The following is a 22,995-nucleotide window of genomic DNA, read 5'->3' on the forward strand; positions in this document are numbered from 1 at the left end:
CAGTTCTTAGTACTCAGGTGAGAGGCTCTGCCCCGACGGAGGCTGTTAGTAGACATCCACAATCTAAGGCCTTTTCTTTTTAAGCAAAAAGATTCCCGATTTTATTTTCTTTCAGTTATTTTTCTTTGTCAACTACAGTTTACATCTAATATTAATTTACATTAGTTTCAGGTGTACAGCATAGTGGTTAGATAATCATATACTTTACAAAGTGTTCCTCCCCCCTATTTCCAGGACCCACTGGGCACCATACATAGTTATTAAATATGAACTATGTTCCCTGTGCTGTACTTTATATCCCATGACTATTTTGTCACCTCTCAATTCCTTCACCTTTTTCACCCAGTCCCCCAATGCTGCTCCCCCCCTGGCAACCATCAGTCTGCGCTCTGCATCTCTGAGTCGGTTTCAGTTTTATTCTTTAGATTCTACATATAAGTAAAATGTTAGTTTTCTTTCTCTGACTGACTCATTTCACTTAGCACAACACCCTCTAGGTCAGCAGTTCTCAACCTGTGGGTCGCAACCCCTTTGGGGGTCGAACGACCCTTTCACAGGGGTCGCCTAAGACCATCAGAAAACACATATAGCATATCAGATATTTACATTACGATTCGTAACAGTAGCAAAATTAGTTGTGAAGTAGCAACGAAAATAATTTTATGGTTGGGGGTCACAACATGAGGAACTGTATTAAAGGGTCGCGGCATTAGGAAGGTTGAGAACCACTGCTCTAGGTCCATCTGTGCTGTCGCAAATGGTAGGATTTTGCTCTTTTGATGGGCACTTGGGCTGCTTCTAAATCTTGGCTATTGTATATAACCCTGGCAATGAACTTAAGGGTGTATATATCCTTTCGAATTAGTGTTTTGCGTTTCTTTGGATATATACCCAGAAGTGGAATTTCTGGGTCATAAGGCAGTTCCAATTTTTTTTTTTATGACCCTCCATACTGTTTTCCATAGTGGTTGCACCTATCTGCATTCCCACCATCACGTGGTTTTAATTTGCATTTCTCTGGTGATTAGTGACAGTGAGCATCCTTTCGTATGTCTGTTGGCCATCTGTGTGTCCTGTTTGGAGAAGTATCTATTCAGGTCCTCTGCATATTTTTAAATTGGATTGTTTGTTGTACAAGTTCTTCATAAATTTTGGATATTAGCCCCTAATCATTGGCAAATATGTTCTCCCATTTTGTAGGTTGTCTTTTCGTTTTGTTGGTTTCCTTTGCTGTACTAAAACTTTTTAGTTTGATGTAGTCTCATTTATTTTTTTATTTGTTTCTCTTGCCTATATATGTCAGAAAAAAAATACTACTAAGAGAAATGTCAGAGATTTTACTGCCTATGTTTTCTCCTAAGAGTTTTATGAAGGTGGTCTAGTTTCTTTTTGCATGCATCTGCCTTTCACAAGTATGTTTTAGAATGCTACCTTTTTTTAAATCAGTTTTTCCATCAGAGGGTCTAGTTTTAGTTAATATTTTATTTGGAGCCATCACCAAAACTAGGTGTAATCTGTATTTAAATGAATATACTCCAGAATCAAAGAGTAAACTAAATTATAATAATTCATTGCTGGGGACATTAGATTGTCACCACTAGTGTTACATACACTGAAAGCATTTTAAGACATATTTCCAAGCAAATCAGGCCAGAGAACCCTATTTTTTTAGAGAGACTTCTTTTCTTAGATGGTGCAAGATATCTGGGGGTGGGGCAGGGGTAGACAGGTGCCAAGAGGTCACTGAGAGCCAGAGAGCAGAGAGAAAAGCACTGGCCAAGGGTTGGCAGTCCAGTGCCTTCCACCCACCCAGTCCATCTCCCTCGTGAAAATCCTCATGGAAGTATTAGTGGTGGTGTTGGGGCCACTCTCCAACGGGTGATCTGATTTGGCCAACCAGTGATTAATTCAGATTTACTTTAACAGAAGGACAAAGAACTCGACGATGCCCTGGATCAACTTTCGGACAGTCTAGGGCAAAGGCAGCCTGATCCAGATGATGACAAGCCAATAAAGGATAAAGTCAAGGTAAAGAAAATTTAAGGCTTTTTTCACAGCATAGAATACCCTCTACACACACACACACAAAAATAACTTCCAACTTTGGAGTTAGTGAATAGTTGGATAACTGTTTCATTTTTTCCCCCTCTCTGTGGTCTATGTTGTATTTCTTTACTTCCTCGGTGAGGACTATGCTGTGTCACAGATTCAGGCAAATGTCCTGTTTGTGAGACCAAACCTTGTTATGATGGAAAAGCATATGACACCCATAAGTGTGCATTTCTTAGGTTGACACAGTCTGTGCACGTAGTGGCAGAGGTTTCCCAAGAAGCCTTCTCTGCTGGCATAACTAACTGTGTGCGAATTCCAAAAGGAAGGCAGCGTGGGACCAGGAGTTCAACACTGTGCGGAGGTGTGTCTACAAGGCACAAACTGTTACCTCTCCATATCTTATACACAATGTATTTATACTTAACATACAATATTCAACAATCCATTTAGCTTGGAGCCAGGAAGTAAACTGACCATCCAAATTGGTGTCCCAAAAACAAGACATTTCAAAGAATCATTACACAGGAATACTGAATGTGAACTTAGCCTATATTTGAAAAATGAAACTTAAAAGATGCAGAAAAACAAAATCTAAAGCACTCCCTGGGCGGGGGAGAGACCAGCCACACCCTACTGAGGTGGGATGCTAGGCTCCAGGTGCTGCTTACTTAACAGCAGGTATTTTCTCCCTTGCAACACCAGCAGTCAGCGTGTCCATTCAGGGCTAAAAAATAGTGGCTACCTATCTAAAGCCAAGCTACAGTGACTTGATTCTTTTGTTTGAAAAGTGAAACTCACAGAAAAAGGTATTTTATGCCCTTGAATTTTTATCTCTTTACATGGTTTCTGGAATAATTATTTAATAATTTACTTCAGTTTAAAATACAGGTGGAAAATTCACAGATGTAAACTGACATAGAAGCACATGGGTTTACTTTTTTCCATCAACTAATAGTATGTCCAAGTCATGCATTTTGTTCTCTTGCTTAAGAAATAAAAAAAGATCGTATGTTTTGCCTCAGAAAATAACATACAATAAATGCTGAAAAATGCTGCATTTCACAATGTATTCTATAAGCAAAGGAGGAAAGGAATATTAATTATATCCATTCAATGTTTGTAGGAAAGAGCGAAAGCTGAACATAGAGACAAGCTGGGAGAAAGAGATGACACTATCCCACCTGAATACAGACACCTCTTGGATAACGATGATAAGGTAAACGAAGGCAAATGTCCAGATTGGATACACATAACAAAGCCTTTTAAATTCAACCCTCACTTGACATGACTAGGAGGGCACACTTTAAGAGGAGCATAAAAGTGTAATGTGACTATGTTTAATGTGCCCATGATGAACAGGCTTTCTAGGATTCTATTTAATATTTATTGACACCAGTATTGTTTGATGTTCCGTTATGTGGACACCGTGGTGTACAGAGAGTTGAATAATGTGCAGTCACTCACTGATGCTCAACAGAGATTCCAAGGCATGTACACAGATGAATTCTTTTTACAAGAAAAGACTATCAAAAAGAATAATGGTATTTGTAATCCTAACTGAAGCAGATTCTCTATTTAAGGAGCTAGGATTGGAATAATAGGGCAAATAAGGCACCTGCAAACCTGGGGTCTCCCTTTCTTCCTTCTCCTACACCCGCAAAACCCTATCCTCAATCATAAGTCCCATTTAATCCTGGCCTTTGCCTCTAACATAGAAGCCAGTTTTTCTTAGGTCAACCTGGCCTGTATCTCTCCCCATTCTGTTTGGCTCCTAGCTTCAAGTTAATTAGATGACACATAACCCTTTCCAGGCCTGTTCATCAAATACAAACAAGGGAGTCCAAGTTACATCCGTCTTTCTGTCCTGCATTTGGTTTAAGGGGGTTACCAGCTTGAGTGTCTCTCTTACAGGAATCCATTCTCCTTGCTTTCATTCAGTATTCCTCATGATAGCAATTCTGCACCCAGCTACAATCCTCCCTGCTTTGGTAGTCCCACCTGATCCTGCTTGAATCATTGGGAAATGAATTATTTAATGTCCTTGCCTTTGTAGATGGGAAAAATCCCTGATGGGTTGTGTTCTGCAGACTGCTCCTCAAATCCTTCTGACCTGTAATAAGCTGCAGTAACTAAGACATAAAATCACAAGTTGCTTTTGTAATATTTTAAGTAGAATTGTAACACATGATGGCAGAAAGTTCCTAAATAGCGTTTCTTTCACCTCCAGGACCAGACTCTCACTCTCGCATTTTCTCCCAGGATACTGAAATAGTTGTAGGGTGGTAATTAAGCAAAGCTGGTGGAGAAGAGTAGGGACCCAGGTTATCAGTTGTTGCAAATATATACTCTCCAAGTCAAGTCATTGGATAATATTGATTATATAAACACTGACTACAGTTAAGTAAACCTTTATAAAAAGTTATGTCTAACCAACAGTCTGCTTTGCTTTTAAGGACAAACCAGTGAAGCCACCCACAAGGGAACCAAAGGTAAATACCATAGGTGCTTATTTCTATAAAAAGATTTTTTTTTAAATTCTAGCTGCAACTTGTGCAATTTAGAAATATTTATTGAATGCCCACCCTGTTCTTGGTGTGATGCCAAGAGTATTTAAGAGTGTATTATTTTCTTTCAGTCAGTCTTCCCAAGAACCTTTCAAAATAGGCAGCTTCGTTTTTCCATATGAGAAAATCAGGGCTCCGAGAATACTAAACAACTTGCCGTCAATATTTTTTGTTTTAATATCTCCTTTGTAAGACATTACTTCATTAGAAAAAGAATGTCATCAAGTTGTTTTTTTTAATAAGGCGGGTGAAAAAAGGTACTACCCAGCATTTTTTCCTTGCTTTCTTCACTGGTGGTTATTTCTATGAATGTTTCAGAAACCTGCAGATGATCAAGACCCCATTGATTCCCTCTCAGGGGATTTTGACAACTGTTCTTCAAGTACAGAAACCTCAGAGAACACAGCAAAGGTACTGTGCTTTGTCATATTGACTTTCTTTGAATGTGTGTCTACACATATCATTTTAGACTATAAAGTAAATTGATGCCATAGAGGAAAACAATATAATTCTACTACCCTGCAAACACTACTTAGTACATTTCTTGTCTTTTTCCATCTATATATATTTTATATAGTTGTATTTAGAGTCCATAAAATACAGTGCATAACATTATCTCATAAATGTTTTCCATGTTGCCATCATTTTTTACTGCCACACTATATGCTGTACAACAATGCTTCCTCCTCATCCCTCGGGGCCCAGTTCAACCATCAGCTCCTTCAGGAAGGCTTCTCTTACCACTTCTCCCTTCCCTGCCATCTGGGTTACCTATGGTCACATGTGTATTACACCACTCAGCTGTGTACTTCACTTAGTAGTGATATGCCTTTTACCTCTGTGCTTAGCATTAGCAAAATGCCTGGTATATAAAAGATGTCAAAATGTGTTTATTAGTGAATGAAAAAAATGTGTGTGTGTGGCATTTTACCTTTATATTATACCCTTCCATAATCAGGAGAAAAAGTAAAATTGACCGTAGATCTCGGTTTGCTATTAAGTATATCTCCCAATCACTGACTTTCCAGTCCTTCCCCTATTGCAGTGGTTCTCAACCTTCCCAATGCCGCGACCCTTTAATACAGTTCATGTTGTGGTGACCCCCAATTTCATAGTTACAAATTGAACATAATTAAAGCATAGTGATTAATCACAAAAACAATGTGTTTTCCGATGGTCTTAGGCGACCCCTGTGAAAGGGTCGTTCAACCCCCAAAGGGGTCGTGACCCACAGGTTGAGAACCGCTGCCCTATTGGGTGATTTAATTCCTAGTCTGCCTCGGCAACTGATTTCTCATTCCTGGAAACTCAAATAATGTCTTTTTGGCGAGTGGGCTTTATTTTTATACGTGACTTTCCCCAGCTATCTGTGGTTATCTCCATTTCTCTCTGTAACACTGAAAACAATGTCCTATTCTTATTCTTGATGAGCAACATAACATCTGGGTGAATCACAGGCATCATGGAAATTGTCAGAGCATCAGTGTGACCCACATTTCCCTCAATTTTATCCTCTTACCTCCAACCTTAATCACTTCTGTATACATTCATCATTGTTCAAAAAATCCTGACTAAAACGCCCAAAGTTTTTAATTATTTAATTGGAGATTTCCATGCTACTAAAAAGAATAGTCTGAATTGATAGATGGATTAATGATGGCAATAGCCTCATTACCTTTCCTTTGCTTTAGGACAAAGACAAGAAGACTGCTTCCAGCTCCAAAGCACCCAAGAATGGGGGGAAAGCAAAGAATTCTGCAAAGGTAAACGGAACAGTTAAATATATTACAAATTAATTTAGCAGTTACAAGTGGCATTTATCCTTTTAGTCATTTAATTTCTGATTGGAATCTATTTAGAATAAAAATTTAAGCATTAAACACTACCCATCCCATGTCTTGGTAAAGAAATTGAAGTTTTAAAGACTTTTTTTAAAAAAACTAACTGGTACTTTAGAAACCTAAATGAGTATTCTTATCACAACTGTTAAAACTCCCCTAGAGTCACCCTAGCTGGTTTGGCTCAGTGGATAGAATGTCAGACTGAAAGGTCTCGGGTTCGATTCTGGTCAAGGGCACATACTTGGGTTGTGGGCTCGATCCCCCGTAAGGGGTGTGCAGGAGACAGCCAATCAATGATTCTCTCTCATCATTGAAGTTTCTATCTATCTCTCCCTTTCCCTTCCTCTCTGAAATCAATTAAAAAAATTAAAAACAAAACAAAACAAAAAACACCACTAGAGTCCTATCCTGATCTGGAGAATATTGCACAAAGTACTGATGGCGTCCAATGTCACGTCTTCACACTCCCTCCCCAGCCACATCCCCCCTGTCTGCAGATGGCCTTGCCTTCTACTTCAAAAAGAAAAGTGGAGGTCACTGCAGAAAATCCCTAAGGTCCTCTTCCCACTTACCCATTGACTAACCCTCTCTCCCAGCAGTCAATAATCCACTCCCTCCAGAATCTTCAGTTTCTTCATCTCAATTTCCCCCTTACAGTAAATATGTGTAAGTTCTTTCCTCACTCTAAAAGCAATATTCAAACTTAGTAGCCCTCTGCCTATTTCCCTCCATCCTTGAAAGATCCAAGATTTCTGTTTCCTCATCTTGAGCTCTGCCTGAGATCAGCAATGACATGCTGTTAGCTATATCATTAATCTCTCTTAGATCTGATGCTGTCATGTGGTTGAGAGTTTAGGGAATATTGGGATGGGTGAATGCGTTTTGCACCTTCACCTCTCTAAAGACCCAGGCCACCACTTCCGACTGAACATTTCCACTTGGATAACACATTGACAGTACAGGTTCATATACTGCAGTTCATTAAATCTAAATTACCATCTATAAAGTAAACCATTACTTTGTGTATCATTAAGGAAAAAAAAGTCAATTTGATTATGATATGCTATTCATTGTAAGAACCATTGCAAATTCAGATAACTTCTGGACCCATTCCAATTCTTAAACATCTGATTCATATGGTTACTACTCTGATTCCCTAACTATCATGAGAAACTAAAGGTACAGGTTTAAAACCAATAGCCCAGCTACATCAAAACTCTACAATTAGATACTTCCAATTCAAGATGGTAACACAGGAAGAGCCTGAACTCGCCTCCTCCCATGGACATGGAATCTAAAACTATAGGTGAACAATTTCCTCTAGAAAAAAAAATCCAGAAACTAGCTCAGTGACTCTTACTCATTGGACAAGTGAGAAAAAAACACCCACATCAAAGCAGGTAGCAGAGGCTGAGATATATAATCTTGGCATAAACCTCACCCCTAGTGTGGCAACCCATAATTGGGGAGAACTCAAAACCCAGAACTTCTCCCTGAAGAGTTTGAAGCCCACTTTTGGCGCCCGATTTTTAAGAATTGCACCTGAAAGACAAAGCCCCAAAACATCTAGCTTTGAAAGCCAACAAGGCTGTAGCCACAAAACTCTAGCGAGCTGATAACATGGTCCTTAAAGGGCTTGCACGCTTGGACTCAACAGCCCAGCACAGAGGTAGCCAACTGAGAGGCTCCTAAACTTTTTGTGAAAGAGGCTTAAATGGCTTGTGAGCCTGAAGGTTAGGCATCTAGCACAGACTAGGGGCCAGGGAATTACTTACCGGGGACAGAGGCTGATGGGTACCGTCGTTGCTCTCCTTTGCTCCAGCCAGCAGTGCCATCTTTGTGCTCATCCACTGCTTCACTGCAGCTTGCCAGTAGCTCCTGGAAAGGAGCTTGCACCTTGCTCTGGTGCCTCAGTAGTTGCAGCTGCTCCCAGGGGACACCTCTAGATCACCTAGTTCTAGATCACCAGTGCGACTGAACCCTCGGGGTCCCACAGAACTATACATTTGCATACTTTAAAAGCTGCTGCCTGAGGGTCTGGCTTCTGGTTAGCCTGAACCTAGGTCCTGACTGGGACCCTCCCCGCTTTGGAACTCTGACAGATCTCAGCACCCCCTCAGCTACTGGGAGCCACTTCCATTACACAGGCTGCTTGGACAATCACAGAGGTTTGAGAGACAACTAATAGCTAGAACAAGGTTCAATGATAAGCTTCATCTTCTCCATGAGGCCACTCCCTTAAGACCGGAAGAGGTGGCCGTTTTATCTAAAGCATAGAAACCAACAGTATCAGGAAAAAAAGAGGAATGTGTTCCAAACAAAACAAGATAAAGCCACAGAAACTGTCCTTAACCAAATGGGGATAAGGAGTTCAAAATAATGGTCATAAAGATGCTCATCCAACTCCATGAGACCCACAGAGGAGGAAATTGGGTGAACACCGAACTTTAACAAAGAGTCAGAAAATATAAGTACCAAATAGAAGTTACAGAGCTGAAGAATACAATAACTGAACTTAAATATACACTAGAAGGGTTCAACAACAGACTAATTGAAGAAGAATCAGTAGCAAAACGAAAAAAGATGGAAAAGAAAATGAAGATAGCTTAAGGATTTATGGGACATTTGCATTATAGGGGTCCCAGAAGGAGAATAGGCAGAAAACTTCCCTAACTTGGGGAAGGAAAGATCCAATCTAGTGTTGTAAAGGTGGTAGACTAGTCGGTTAAAAGGCAAAGGGTAAAAAATAACTAACTACAGTAATTAAAGGATATATACAACATAAGAGGATGTAAAATGTGACATCAAAAATATAAAATGGGTTGGGGCTGTAGAGCCCTGGAATGGATTCAAATTTAAGTTATCAACCTGGAACAGACTGTTATAAATATAGGTTGCCTCATGGTAACCACAAAGCTGAATGATATAGTAGATACACAAAAAATAGAGAGAAAGGAATCTAAGCATACCACTACAGAAAGTCATCAAATCATAAGCAAGATAGCAAGAAAAAAAGAAAAGGAACTGCAAAAGAGCCAGAAAACAGTTAACAAAATGGCCATAAGTACAAACCCATCAATACCATTCCTTTAAATGTAATTCTGTCAAAAGACAGATTAAAAAAACACAAAAAAAATACAAGACCCATCTATGTGCTGCCTATAAGCGATTCACTTCGGATCTAAGGATATACATAGACTGAAAAGTAAAGGGATGGAAAAAGATATTCCATGCAAACAGAAATGGAAAGAAATCCGGGGTAGCTATATTTAGATGAAGTAAGCTTTAAAACAAGGACTGTGACAGAGTGATGTCAGCATCCTGGCCATGTGAGTCGTTCCTTTTTCCTTTCCCCTTCGATTCACAACTCTTCAGACTTCCATAACCGAGCACACGTGACTGCACAGGATACCTGATGGGTCCTTCCGTCTGTGCATCTGAAAAGGGGTGGACTGAACCGCAGAGGAGGTAGAGCCAGGAGAATGGTGGCATAGTGGCAACCTTGCTGGCAGAGGAGGTGGAGGGGGAAGAAGTGGGTGGGGATCTTCCCAGCAGTGCATGCTACAGCAAGGGGGGCCCAGTGCTCTCTCTGAGGAGAGACTGCAGTGATGACTTGGGGGGGGTGGGGACAGAAACAGAACTGAGGATAACTCATTTCTGCCTGAATTACAGCAAAAAGTCTGCCAACAGACTTCCAGGACTCCCCTACTCGAGGATCCCCCTAGCCGGCCATGGGCACACCCAAAGCCCCATGTGCTAAGCATGTATCTCTCCCCACACTGCCACCAGCCTTTCAATTTTTTTTTTAAGTCAGCTTATTTTCACAGGCACACTCCCAACTTTAGCAGCAAATTAGCTCTAGTAAGAGAATCCAAAAACTTGTGCTGTACAGCCAATGTCTGGAAAAGTCTAAGTATTCTAATTGCCAAACAGAATCACAGTAAACAAAGCATCACCTGAATAAGAAAGGCGTTTGTTACTTCAAATGCGATGGTAGAGGCACATTTCATCGAACACTATGAAAAACCATAGCAATACAGTATCACAAAAAGAAAACCACAACTTTGCAGCAACCAAACTCAAAGATATATGGAATATTCTTATCTAACTGATAATTTAAAATAGTTGTTATGAAGATATTCAACAACCTATAAGAAAACTCAAGCAATTCAATTAACTAATGGAATAATTAATGAACAGAGGAGTACTTTATCAAAGACATAAAAATTCTAAAAAAGAACCAACCAGAAATTCTGGAGCGAAAGAATTCAATAAATGAGATACAGAATACATTAGAAAAGCATTGGAAATGGGGCAGATAAGACTGAAGAAAGATTAAGCAGTCTGGAGGATAGAATCTAGAAATTATTCAGGCAGAAGAGGAGAGAGAACTAAGACTTTTTAAAGGGGAAGAAACCCTATGAGAGCTATCAGAATTATAAAAGGCAATGTAAGAATAATGGGTCTACCAGAAGGAGAAGAGGGCAGAGTTTACTTAAAGAAATAATAGCTGAGACTTCTCAAACCTGGGGAAGGAACTAAACATAAAAGTCCATGAAGCTAATAGAATGCCTTATTATCTCAATGCAAAAGACCTTCTCCAAGACATATTATAATGAAACTGTCAAGAGTCAATGATAAAGAATTTTAAAGACAGTCAGGGATAAAAAGAAAAGAATCCCCATTAATATATCAGCAGACTTCTCAGCAGAAACTCTACAGGCCAGGAAAGAGTGGAATGACATAGTCAAAGCATTGAAAAATGAAAATTGCCAGCCAAGAATATTCATTTTGGCCAAGTTACCCTTCAGATGTGGAGATATAAAGGCTTTTCCAGACAGACAAAAGCTGAGGGAGTTTGTTGCTTGGGCGCTGGGAGCTAGAACTGCCTTTCAAGAAATGCTGAAAGGAGTTCACACTGAAAAGCAAAGAGAACAGTACACAAAACATTGATTACAGTGATATTCAAAATTAGAAAATGCTAATTCTCAGAAAGGTGTGTTAAACAATTATAGCATAAAGGTTAAAGGAAAGAAGCATTAAAAATAAATACAGCTGCTACAATTTATAACAAATTCACAGCATAAAAAAGATAATATGTCATATTAAATATAAAAGGGAGGAGTAAAAGGATACAACCTTTATAGGTGAACAAAGATAAGTCGCTATCAGCAGGAAAAGGAATTTTTCAATTTTTAAATAATTTTATAATTTCCCAATAGATTTTGTGATTAAAAGAAATGAACAAAGTGTTTACAATAATTGTCAAGGCAAAGTTGATTATAACACAAATTTCTTTGTAGTGTCATTATTCTGTCAGTAACATGATTCTGGCCACTACACACACACACACACACACACACACACACACACACACACAAGCGCACGTGAAGGCAGTGGGTTTTTGGTTGCTTGTTTGTTTGTAAACCACATGGTAACCACAAAAATATCTAGAGCAGAGACACAAAACAAAAAATGGTTGGTGGGGTGGGGCAAATGAACAAATCGCCATGAACAACTATCAGCTTAAGAAGGTAGATCAGAAGGAAAACAACAGAGTTATAAAAAAAACCAGAAGGCAAGATATAAAATGACAGCAGTAAGTCCTTACATATCAATAATCACCTGGATTAAGCTCACCAATCAAAAGGCACAGAGCAGGTGGAAGAATTTTTTTTTAAGGACCCAACTACACGCTGCCTACAGGAGACTCACTTCAGCTCTAAAGACACACAGAGGTTCAAAATGAAGGGATGGAAGATAATATTCTAAGTAAGCAGGAGCCTAAAGAAAGCAGGTGTAGTCATATCAGACAAAATAGACTTCACGCCAAAAATGGTTACAAGAGACAAATAAAGTCATTATCTAATGATAAAGCAGTCAATACATCAAGAGGATATAACAACTCTAATGATATATCCCCCCAATACCCAAGCACCAAAACATGCAAATACTAACAAATCTTAGGGGACAGATATACAATAAACAACAATATAGTAAGGGACTTCAATATCACATTATTGGAAATGGATAATCAGACAGAGAATCAACAAGGAAATGTGGGAATTGAGCCATACCTGAGAACAAATTGACTTGACATACAAAGAACATTCCACCCAATAGCAGCAGAATACACATTCCGCTGCTGCATTTGGAACATTCTCCAGCATACATCATGACAAGACACAAAAATTAGCAAGTTTAAGAAGACTGAAATCATACCAACTATCTTCTTTAACTGCAATGGTATGGAACGAGACGTGAACAAGAAGAAGAGAGATTTACAAATATGTGAAAACTAAACAACACTCTGAACAACCAATGGGTCAAAGGAGAAAAAATTAAAAGGGAAATAAGAATTATCTCAAAACCAGTAGAAATGGAAATACAACATGTCAAATCTTGTGGAATGCAGCAAAAACAGTTCTGAGAGGAAAGTTTATAGCAATAAATGCATATATTAAGAACTTAGAAAAGTCTGAAAAAAACCCCAACCTAAATCTACTAGTACACCTGGAGGAACAGATGAACAACAAATTAAGCCCAACATAGAAAGGAAATAAAAATCAGAGTGGAAATAAAATAGAGACCAGAAAAACAGTAGAAAGGACCAACAAAACTAAAAGCTGGATCTTCAAAAAGAAAAAATAAAAATGACAAACCTTTATTACTTACTAAGAAAACAGAAGACTCAAATAAATAATATTAGAAATGAAAGAGGAGATATTACAACTGGTACTACAACTATTCATAGGAACATAAGAAATTACTATCAACAATTATGTGGCAACAAATGACATAATCTAGAAGAAATGGTAACATTTCTTACCTACCAAGACTGAATCAGGATGAAACAGAACATCTGAACAGACCAATGAAGAGTAAACAGATTGGATAAGTAATCAAAAAATTCCCAATACACACACACACACACACACACACACCAGGACAAGATGGCTTCACTGGTGCATTCTATCAAACATTTGAAGAAGAATTACCACCAAGCTTCCTCAGATGCTTCCAAAATAGCAGGAAGGGGGAACACTTCCAAAGTCATTCTACGAGGCCATCACTACCTTGATACCAAAACCAAATAAGGATGAATATAGATGCAAACATTCTCAAAATATTAGCAAACTGAATTCAGGAACACATTAAAAGGAGTATACACCGGGACTAATTGGGATTTATCCCTGGATGCTAGGAGAGTTCAACATACATAAATAAATAAATGTAATATATCACATAAATAAAATTAAAGATAAAAACCACATGATCATCTCAATAAATGCAAAAAAAGCATTTGATAAATTACAGCATCCTTTCATGATAAAAACCCTTAAAATATAGGGTATAGAAGGAAAATACTTCAACATAATAAAGGCCATATCCAACAAACCCAGAGCAAACATTATATTCAATGTCGAAAAACCCACAAAAACCTGAAGCTTTTCCTGTAGGATCAGGAACAAGAAAAGGGTGCCAACTCTCCTACTCAATACTCTATTCAATATAGGAGGTCCTAGCTAGCTCGTTTAGGCAAGACAAAGAAATAAAAGATGTTCAGATTGGAAAGGAAAAAGTAAATTGTTTGTATTTGCTGGTATGGTTTTGTATATAGAAAATCCCAAAGAGTCAACCAAAAAAGTGTTGGAACTAATTAGTAAATTTTCAGGATAAAAAAAAAATCAGCATACTGAAATTACTGGTATTCCTTTACACTAATGATGAAACATCTGAAAAAGAAAATATCCCATGCACAATAGCACCAAAAACAGTAACACAGGAATAAATTTAACCAAGAAAGTGAAAGATTTGCAGACTAGAAACTGTGTGACTGCTGAAAGATATCAAAGACAACATAAACCAATGGTGAGATATCCCATGTTTATGAATCAGAAGAATTAACATTGTTAAGATGTCCTGACCACCCAAAGTCTATCAATGCAATTCCTACCAAAATTCCAATGGCATTCTTCACAGCAATCTAACTTCTATGTATTTATCCAAAGACAATGAAAACACTGATTCTGAAAGCTAAGTACAGCCCCATATTCACTGAAGCAGTTTTTATAAGAGTCAAAATATGAAAACCTAAGTGTCCATCTAAGGATGAATGGGTTTTTAAAACTGTGATGTATATATGCAAAATAGAATATTATTTGTCCATAACAAAGAATGAAATCTTGCCATTTGTGACAACCTGGGTGGACCCTGAAGACATTAGGTTAAGTGAAATAAGTCAGAAAGACAAATAACATATCTCACCTACATGTGAAATCTAAAAGTTGCTCATGCCATTATCTCAAATAGATTCATCTGCTTATTATTTAACTTCAGTTATACAAAGCATATGACCAACCCTTTCACAAAAAAATAGGAAGCATAATAACCCTACATGCTGAGTGGGTTAGCTGGCCAGCAATACCGCCCATTGCAGGGAGAGGAATCACTGTAATGAATGAACAATTCCATCCAGGAACACCTACATACTCTTTTTTTAGTTACCTTGGTCTTAAAAAAAAAAAAAAAGGAAGTCTAAAGAAAAACATTTAGAATCACTTAAGGTTATTTTTAACTTATAAACTTGAAGGGGAAGAATTCAGAGTGTTTTGGCTAAATACAAAAATAATTAGAAAGAACCATCTCATTTTCCCTAATTGACTACCAAGTTTTGCCCCTTTAATTTTTAGAAGCCCATCTCCTCCTAAGGATCTTCTGGTTGATCAGTTTTATGATACATAATCCAGAAAAGAAAGAGCTCTTTGATGGTTTTGCTTTCCCTTTTAGGCAAAGGAGGAAACTTCCAAGCCAAAAGCTGATGAAAAAAATACAAGTTAAAGTTCACACTATTTGGTAAGTTGGATGTTTGTTGCAAATGAGGACAACGGTATCTTCTACCAACCTAATGTGTTCTAGGCGAGAGAAACTAAGTCTACTTCTTGAGTATTTCATGTTCTCAACGATTGGCATGAAATGCACATTGCAAAATCTATAGAGTAATTCTCTGAAAAGCATTAAATGGGATGATTGTGCTGTTGAAATATTAAAAAACAATCGTATAATAAGAGCTCTTTAAAGTATTAGGCCAGGCTCTTGAAGAAAATGACCATCTAAGTCTAGCTGACTCTTTGAAATCCAAATGCTCATAATTTTGCAGATTACTGTGGCAAAGCAAAATTAGCATGTTGTATTACCTCTTATAGTAAAATGCCCCTGTGTTATTGATACCAAGACATGAGGGGTGCGGAGAAGTACCCCTTAAGGTCTGGTGGAAATTACAAGGTTTTTGGAACCAAGGGCAAAGGAAAAGACTGACTACTTTTGGCCAAATACTATGTTTGATTATACGTTATGGTGACTCAGGAGCTTGCATTGATGAGGGAATCTCTGAGATCTATCTTGAGAGCTGGACCCTTAATTTGAAAAAGAAGAGATCTTATTCTAAAGTATAAAAGCTTATAATTGCTTGCCAAACAAAGCCTAAAGGAAATAAAAATACAGATTTTTCTCATCATGTTCCACTTTTAGTTCCCATAATGAGGGAGGTATGCTGATGAGAACTACTCTAAAGACTCCCTCCAAAATTTAAAAAAATTATATGAATAATCCACTTTCATGTTTACTTCTAGGAAATTCCTTCTTGTCTATATATACATGCTTTTGCTAAATGTTACATTTATTATGCCTTGTAACAACAAAAACTACATACCAAAGTGGTTCACTGGATTTTTCTCTGAATTTTTCAAGGTATCTACATATAAAATCTTCAGCTGGTGGTTGGTGACTTCTGAAGAACAAAAGGCTTTGACAACGAATTTTTCTGGGTGGCTTCTAGACAGTGATCTTTGTTGAGTTTTTTGACATCCTAAACGTTGGTTTGTTATTCTTTTCCCAGAAAGTGAATTTGCCTGGTTCACCTGTGCTATTGTACTGAGTATTGATAAACTTTGAATTTTTAAAAATTGCCTTCAATTGGGAGAGAAAGGAACTTTATATTTCTAAGAGATATATTTGATAGTTTCTTAAAGCAACACACACACACAAAAAAAAAAAAAACAGGAAAAACCTTTGCAAAATTTTGCACATTCTACACGCAGTGCCTGTAAATCTCATTAGTATTTTTGGTTTGCACTTAATTTGTTGTTATTGTTAGCATTTGGAAATGCTGTAAACATTTGTCAATGTTCTGATTTCTCATTACCCCTTTCCCCTTGGGCTTTTGAACTGTACTTGATGTTTCTCTGGGTTAATGTTTATAAGCCCATTAAATATTGTACATCGGGCACATATCTCCTCTTGGGCTGCTAATAATGAATTGATAGGTAACCTGGACAGGCCAGGAAGCACTGCTCCTCTTTTCAGGTTAAACTCTTTGCCAGAAGTTAGGACTTATGCACCTTATAGCCGCGCAAAACATACTTACTGAGACTTGAATCAAGTCAGAAGAGCAAGATACAGACTATATTTCACTGCATAGCAAGTTCCAAGAATAAAATCTACTCAGAATATTCATATGGCTTGAACTCTGTTGGTTTACTATGTTACCCTGTGCTTCCACTCACTCTATATAAAACCTGAGTAGCGGTTGTTTGCTTAGTCTGTTGCACTGTATAGCACCTGGCTTTATGGGAAGTTAGGTTTACCCAATACAAAACTGAACTTCTGCTTTAAAAAAGAAATCTGGAATTTAAAACTTCGCTCCCTTCCCCCTCACAGAAACTTAAGAACTAGGCTCTGTTGTCCTGCAACTTCGAATGGTTTCTTAGATCTTTCTGAATTGCTCATGACATAGCACTGAGGTCATTGATGAGATTTTGATAAATATTTAATTTCATCTTTACTTCCCGGTAGTGAATGCAGGAAAAGATATCAGGTACATATCATACACTTATTTGGAATTTCTTATTTCAGAGAGCACAGCCTTCCTTAGCCTTTGTGAGGGGGTTTTATTTATTAGGACTTAGCTGACTTCACTAAATATATCACCACCAATACTGTCTAATAAGGGGGGGAGAGACACAAAAACAATAACACTGCTTATAATTGGCGTCAAATTTTGTTAACACCTTCTATAAATTCTTTTTAAAAATCATGCAGTACCTATGGGATTTCAAGCTTCACCCACTTTAAATGCTATGTCTGTCCCATCAGAGACACGGGGCATTTTTCTATTATTCTACGTCTGGGAAATATAAGCCAGTGTTATGGTGACTGAACAGACCTCTTCAAGGCACTGACAAGAAAATAAAACACATGTTTCCTGAGGGATTTTAACTATGTCTCTAATTCTTCCATTTGGGTAGTACAAAGTGGGGTGTTTTTGTTTGTTCAAAAAGGTAAAACCTTGGACACTGACAGATGTGTTTGCAAGGATATGGCTGCAGTATTATTAACTTGATGCATATATAGTATTTTTAAACAACATACCAAAATCCCGAGATTTAAGGAATGCCTGTAAAAGTAAACATTTAAGGTACTCTGAATATGTTTTTGTTTATTAGAAATGTCTTCAAGTGTTGGGTGTTTGTAATTAATGATGGCTTGAGTCAGCTTCAGCATCCAAAACAGTCCTTTTCACCCAGCTAATTAGAAGGAAATAATTGCAAATATCTGCTTACAGGTAAATTATAACCTTTTATTACCAAACAGGTTTTGCACATTGTTGTGCAATATTGTGTCCATTTAGGAAATGGACTTCTCCAAAAGCAACGGAAAGTGGGTTCCTCAGGTGACCAAACTGAAGATCACTATTTCCACGTTTCGTATTTCATTAATCAAGATGTAAAATACAATTAAAAATATTTTACACTCAAATCTTGGCTTTGTATATTTTTGGAAGGAAAATGCCTGGGGTAGAAATTACCAGTGATTTCTGTTTCTATATCTCAAACCATTAAACCATGCAATATGTTTAAAAAGGGAACTGTAAACGCATTTAGGTCCAGAAAAGTCACTATTCCTCATGTATCAGAATACATTTTGACATTTTCTCTATCACATTCCTTTATCTTAAATTCTGCAGTACATTAAAAACTTCATAAAAGACTTCTCACTTAGAGGAATATACGCAAATATTTTCAGTTTCACAATACATCATTTACAGAAGACTCTGCAATGACTTACTGGCAATAGGTGGCAATAATGAGTAACTCAGGAATTGTAAACTAGGCCAAATAACGAGCAGGGAGGGGAAGCAGCACCTACCTAAGGACCAACAGCTCTCAGGTTCAACTTCAAGCGACAGGTTCCTTCTCTAGACCTGAAGGCACTCTGCTGTTTCAGAAGGGACACTATCGGTCAGGATCCCTGAGGAGTAGATGACACTCCAATTAGGATTGCTTGAGGAGGGTGTCATACAAGGTGGTGGTTTGTTTTTAAGCAGAGGCAGGGCAGGGACATATGGAAACCACAGGTACAGCCAAGACTAGTAAAAGCCAGGCTGCCACTTCTCCCCTCATCCTGAGGGGATGAGAAGGAAGCAGTTGCTAGAAGGCAGAGATGGGAGAGGGTCAGTGGGCAAAGGGGCCACCTCCAGAGCGGGAGACCCTCAGTGGAGGCCAGCCTGAGGCAGCCTGAAGGGAACTAGGGGAGTACACCCACCTCCTCTCTCCCACCCCAGCTCCAATCTGCCTTCCTGGGAGACTGACCACAAGCCAGAGGGCCAGGAAGCCCGAGGAGGTGGCCCCACCTTTGCCCCAGGGCATGGGCAAAGAAGAGAAGGTAGAAGCAGATCAGACATCCTGGCTTTAATTGAGTGTGTCTATTTAATGTGCGTTCTGTATATACACACAGATGCAAACTTAATCTTTTTAAAACATGGTATCTAAAAGGCAGATCCAAATGGTCACTGTTAGTGGTTCCCACCATTCACAACGTTCCAAGGAGACTAACAAAAACAGTTTCTGAATGACAAACACATGGGAGGGAAGGGTTTGGAGGCTGTGGGGCTTAAGTATAAAATAAAAAATAAGAATATGGTACTTTACTCTTCAGTAGTGAGAAACCCACCACGTGGGTTTACATTGCGGGCCACACCTGTAAATGAAACACACAATAGAAATAACGCATTGATGGAAAAATTAACAGCCAGGCTTTTCACAGGACCGGTCAAATGAGTAAGAAGTTAAGAAAAAGGAGGTGTCTTCAGTGGGGAGCCCAAACAGCCATCTTTAGGTTGAAGGTATTCACATTCAACAAAATTTAGGTGGTTAGAGATCACAGGAACCAACTAGGAATGGATTGTTAAAGCAGTTCAAGATTTTGGTTTTGGAGCCACACTCTGATTTTATCAAAGTTCTTATCCATCCAACGTATGTTTTCCTCAATGGTTTCAATTGTCTGTTGGACACAACGGAGCTGAGAACCATTTTCTTTCAAAGAGCTGAAGAATTCTTTTACCTTGTGAGAAAAACAAAATGAGTTTTTAAAATTTTGCTTTATTACACTATACAAGTCCAGGCTCGTTAAAAGAAAACTGAAGCCAAAATTCCAGCATTTGTCAAAATTCTATACGGAAGGCAGTGCCAGGTGTCTGGATACGATTATGTACACAAACTTAAGCTGTATGAAATGAGCTCATGCCTCATGATGTCAAGTTTTGTGTGTGTGTTTTTTTCTCTGCAGTTTTTCAGTTTATTCACAGTTGCCAGATTCTAAAAGACTTCACTGTTTACCACTTTATAATTAAGGTTTAATTGAGTGTGTCTATTTAATGTGTATTCTGTTATAGACACACAGATGCTAACTTCATTTTTTTAAACATGGTATCTAAAGAGCAGAATGTGCAGAGTGTCTTCTTTGCCAAGCAAAACAGTTTCAACCACATAAGTGTAGTCTTTCTCCACGGACCTGGCCTTGTGTGTGATTATAGAAACACTGTGGGGAGTGGGGTTCTTAGCAAGTTATGGTGGTAATACCCCAAACTTTGCCAAGTTTTTATTATCTTAATCCACAATTCAGGTATTGTTCCCTTAAGATAAAACCCACACAAAGTTCCCCATAGTTTTAAAGAGATAAGAAACTCTTGGCTCCCTCCACGAAAATAGATTTTTGTTGTTTCATCGCTGGGTATCTGGACCCCTTTAAGCTCACAGGAGGAATGGGCTGGCTTTGCCACACCATTGATCATTGTGCTACTCTGTTTCACCTTAAAGGGTTATTAACCCTTTCCCATAAATTTTCACAGCATTAATCCATCAATTTTTGATTTTGTAGACAGAAAGCAAGTCTAGACCAAGATGTATTGTCTATTCAGCATGGATTCCAGACAGTTAATTCCTTAAAAAAAAAAAAATAACACCACCATGCCATAATATCACGAGTTTGAAAATAAGAGGGGGTAAGAATAGGTTTTTGAAAGACCAAATCCCAATTTTAACTGATGCAAGGTGGTTTTACAATCATCCCAGTGCGACTTTTCAATGAGCTTAGAGGCATGCCTTCCTGTTGCAACAGCCTAGAAAACACTCTGCTTCTCTGTCCCAAGTTGCAGCTCGACCTTCTTTCCCCCTCTCAGAACTCAAGATTAATTGATATTCAGCTAAGAAATCACTCTGAGCACTCCTCAACAGTCACACCTCATCGACAGTCTTACCCCTTGGTCAGACTGTCTAAACCTGAAGGAGCCCATCACGATAGTACCACTAAAGAAAACCTACAAGACTGGCAACAAAACCAGTTTTAACACTTGCTCTTAATTTTTTTTTCTGACCTCCGAAGCCTCTCTCCTATATGACCTGATTTGGGAAACGCAGCATGTCATCTGAGTATCTGATTCAAAACTGCCTCCTTGAGAACAAGCAGCATGATACAGGGAAAAACAGGTTTACCCTAACTTGTTTGACCTTGAGCAAATAATTTAACTTCTCTGGGACTCACTCTCCTCATTGGTTAAATGAGGGTCATCTCTACATTGCAGAGGATGTAGTTATAGAATGTGGTAAGGTGCAGAACCTAAAACCCAGCTTGTGTCAGGGCTGCAACCTCATCCATTTAGTCACGCCTATTTACATTGGAACTTATTCACCCCTTGCCTTAGTTACTGTGCTAGAACTGAGGATGTGGCGGTGAATCGAACAAGCACCCTACGCTCGGGGAGCTTACAGTCTCCCTGGAAGACAGGCAGTAAACTTTGATTAATATAAACTGTGAAATAAACTAGGGCTATGACAGTAACTGTGGAGGGGGTAGCCTGCTACACACAGAGTGGTCTGGAAAGGTGACCCTCGAGCTGGAACCTCTAAAGCAGCGGTTCTCAACCTGAGGGCCGCGACCCCTTTGGGGGTCAAACGACCTTTTCAAAGGGGTCGCCTAAGACCATCGGAAAACACATACATAATTACATATTGTTTTTGTGATTAATCACTATGCTTTAATTATATTCAATTTGTAACAATGAAATTGGGGGTCACCACAACATGAGGAACTGTATTAAAGGGTCATGGCATTAGGAAGGTTGAGAACCACTGCAAGGATAAAATGAGCCTTTCCAGCGAAAAGTTGGGGAAAGAGCCAGCCAGGCAGAGAAGAAAGTACAGAGCCTTTGAGATCAGAGAAATACTGGTAGCTGGTGGCCCAGGAGCAGGGGGAGGCTGAGTGCCTGGAGTATCGAGAGACAGTGAACAAGGAGAGCAAGTGAGAACTGGCTGGAGTGGTGGACAGGAGCCAGGTCATCCCAGTTTGGGCACACAGGAAAGAGGTTTGGAATGTATTGCAAGAACAATAGGTGGGGGTACAAGAAGGGGGTCAATTCAGTTTTAAATGTGGAAAGTGGTTTGGTTAATGGCAAGTGGCAGGAGGGAGGCCAGTTAGAAGGCGATCACCATAAACCAGATGAAAAAAAATAAATTAAGAAAAGCTTGTATGGGGTAAGTGACAGAGAGAAGTGCAGAGATACGATGCATATGCCACAGACAGGGCCGACAGGACTCGGGGATGGATTAGATGTGAGGGGAAGGAAGGGCTCAGGAGGACTCCTATGTTTTAAAAGGCAGTAGGACGCTCTCTATTATGACAGTATCTCAGGCTTCTTCATTTCCATGTCCTGCCTCAGTCTGTGCACCTGATGTTTCCTATGCACACAACACTCTCCTCCTAGATGCCTGCATTTCCTTTGATGTCCACAGAAACGTCTCCAAATCATCCTATAAAACACAGCACCACTCCCCGCCCCAGGCACTCTCTATCCTTACCTTGCCTTAGTCCAGTGGTTCTCAACCTTGGCTGCACATTAGAATCACCTGGGAGTCTTTTTAAAATCCTGATTTCTGGGCCTCATCCTCCGGAAATTCTGTTTCTTTGTTACTAATGTTGTGGCCCCACCCCATAACAAAGAAACAATTTCCGGAGGATGAGGCCCAGGAATCAGGATTTTAAAAAGATTCCCAGGTGATTCTAATGTGCAGCCAAGGTTGAGAACCACTGCCTTAGTCAATCTTCAACCTGACAAAGGTTGTTTGTCTGTAATTGTAATTGTCTGATTCCCCGGTAGAATTTAAGCTCCATGAGAGCAAGGGCTTTGTCTATTCTGTTCATCT

General features: G+C 38.9%; 2 protein-coding genes across 8 annotated transcripts in view; one reads left to right on the plus strand and one right to left on the minus strand.

Moving 5' to 3' along the window:
- The window catches only part of CAST (calpastatin), a 110,601-nt gene extending 92,327 nt beyond the window's left edge, over nt 1-18,274 (plus strand). For all 7 annotated transcript variants that reach the window (XM_070412365.1, XM_070412368.1, XM_070412366.1 and 4 more), the window contains 7 exons: nt 1,927-2,028; nt 3,176-3,268; nt 4,506-4,541; nt 4,935-5,027; nt 6,308-6,379; nt 15,248-15,313; nt 16,208-18,274. In XM_070412365.1, the coding sequence (XP_070268466.1) occupies nt 1,927-2,028; nt 3,176-3,268; nt 4,506-4,541; nt 4,935-5,027; nt 6,308-6,379; nt 15,248-15,298 (447 nt within the window). In that variant the 3' untranslated portion in view covers nt 15,299-15,313; nt 16,208-18,274. The remainder of the gene's footprint in view (nt 1-1,926; nt 2,029-3,175; nt 3,269-4,505; nt 4,542-4,934; nt 5,028-6,307; nt 6,380-15,247; nt 15,314-16,207) is intronic.
- ERAP1 (endoplasmic reticulum aminopeptidase 1) overlaps nt 18,082-22,995 on the minus strand; it is a 37,298-nt gene continuing 32,384 nt past the window's right edge. The window contains exon 19 of the mRNA XM_070412364.1: nt 18,082-19,858. Coding sequence (XP_070268465.1) covers nt 19,703-19,858 — 156 coding nt within the window. The 3' untranslated portion in view covers nt 18,082-19,702. The remainder of the gene's footprint in view (nt 19,859-22,995) is intronic.

The sequence above is a fragment of the Myotis yumanensis genome, unplaced genomic scaffold (genome assembly GCF_028538775.1).
Source record: "Myotis yumanensis isolate MYYU_CA2020_CCGP unplaced genomic scaffold, mMyoYum1.0.hap1 SCAF_4, whole genome shotgun sequence".
Lineage (NCBI taxonomy): Eukaryota > Metazoa > Chordata > Mammalia > Chiroptera > Vespertilionidae > Myotis > Myotis yumanensis.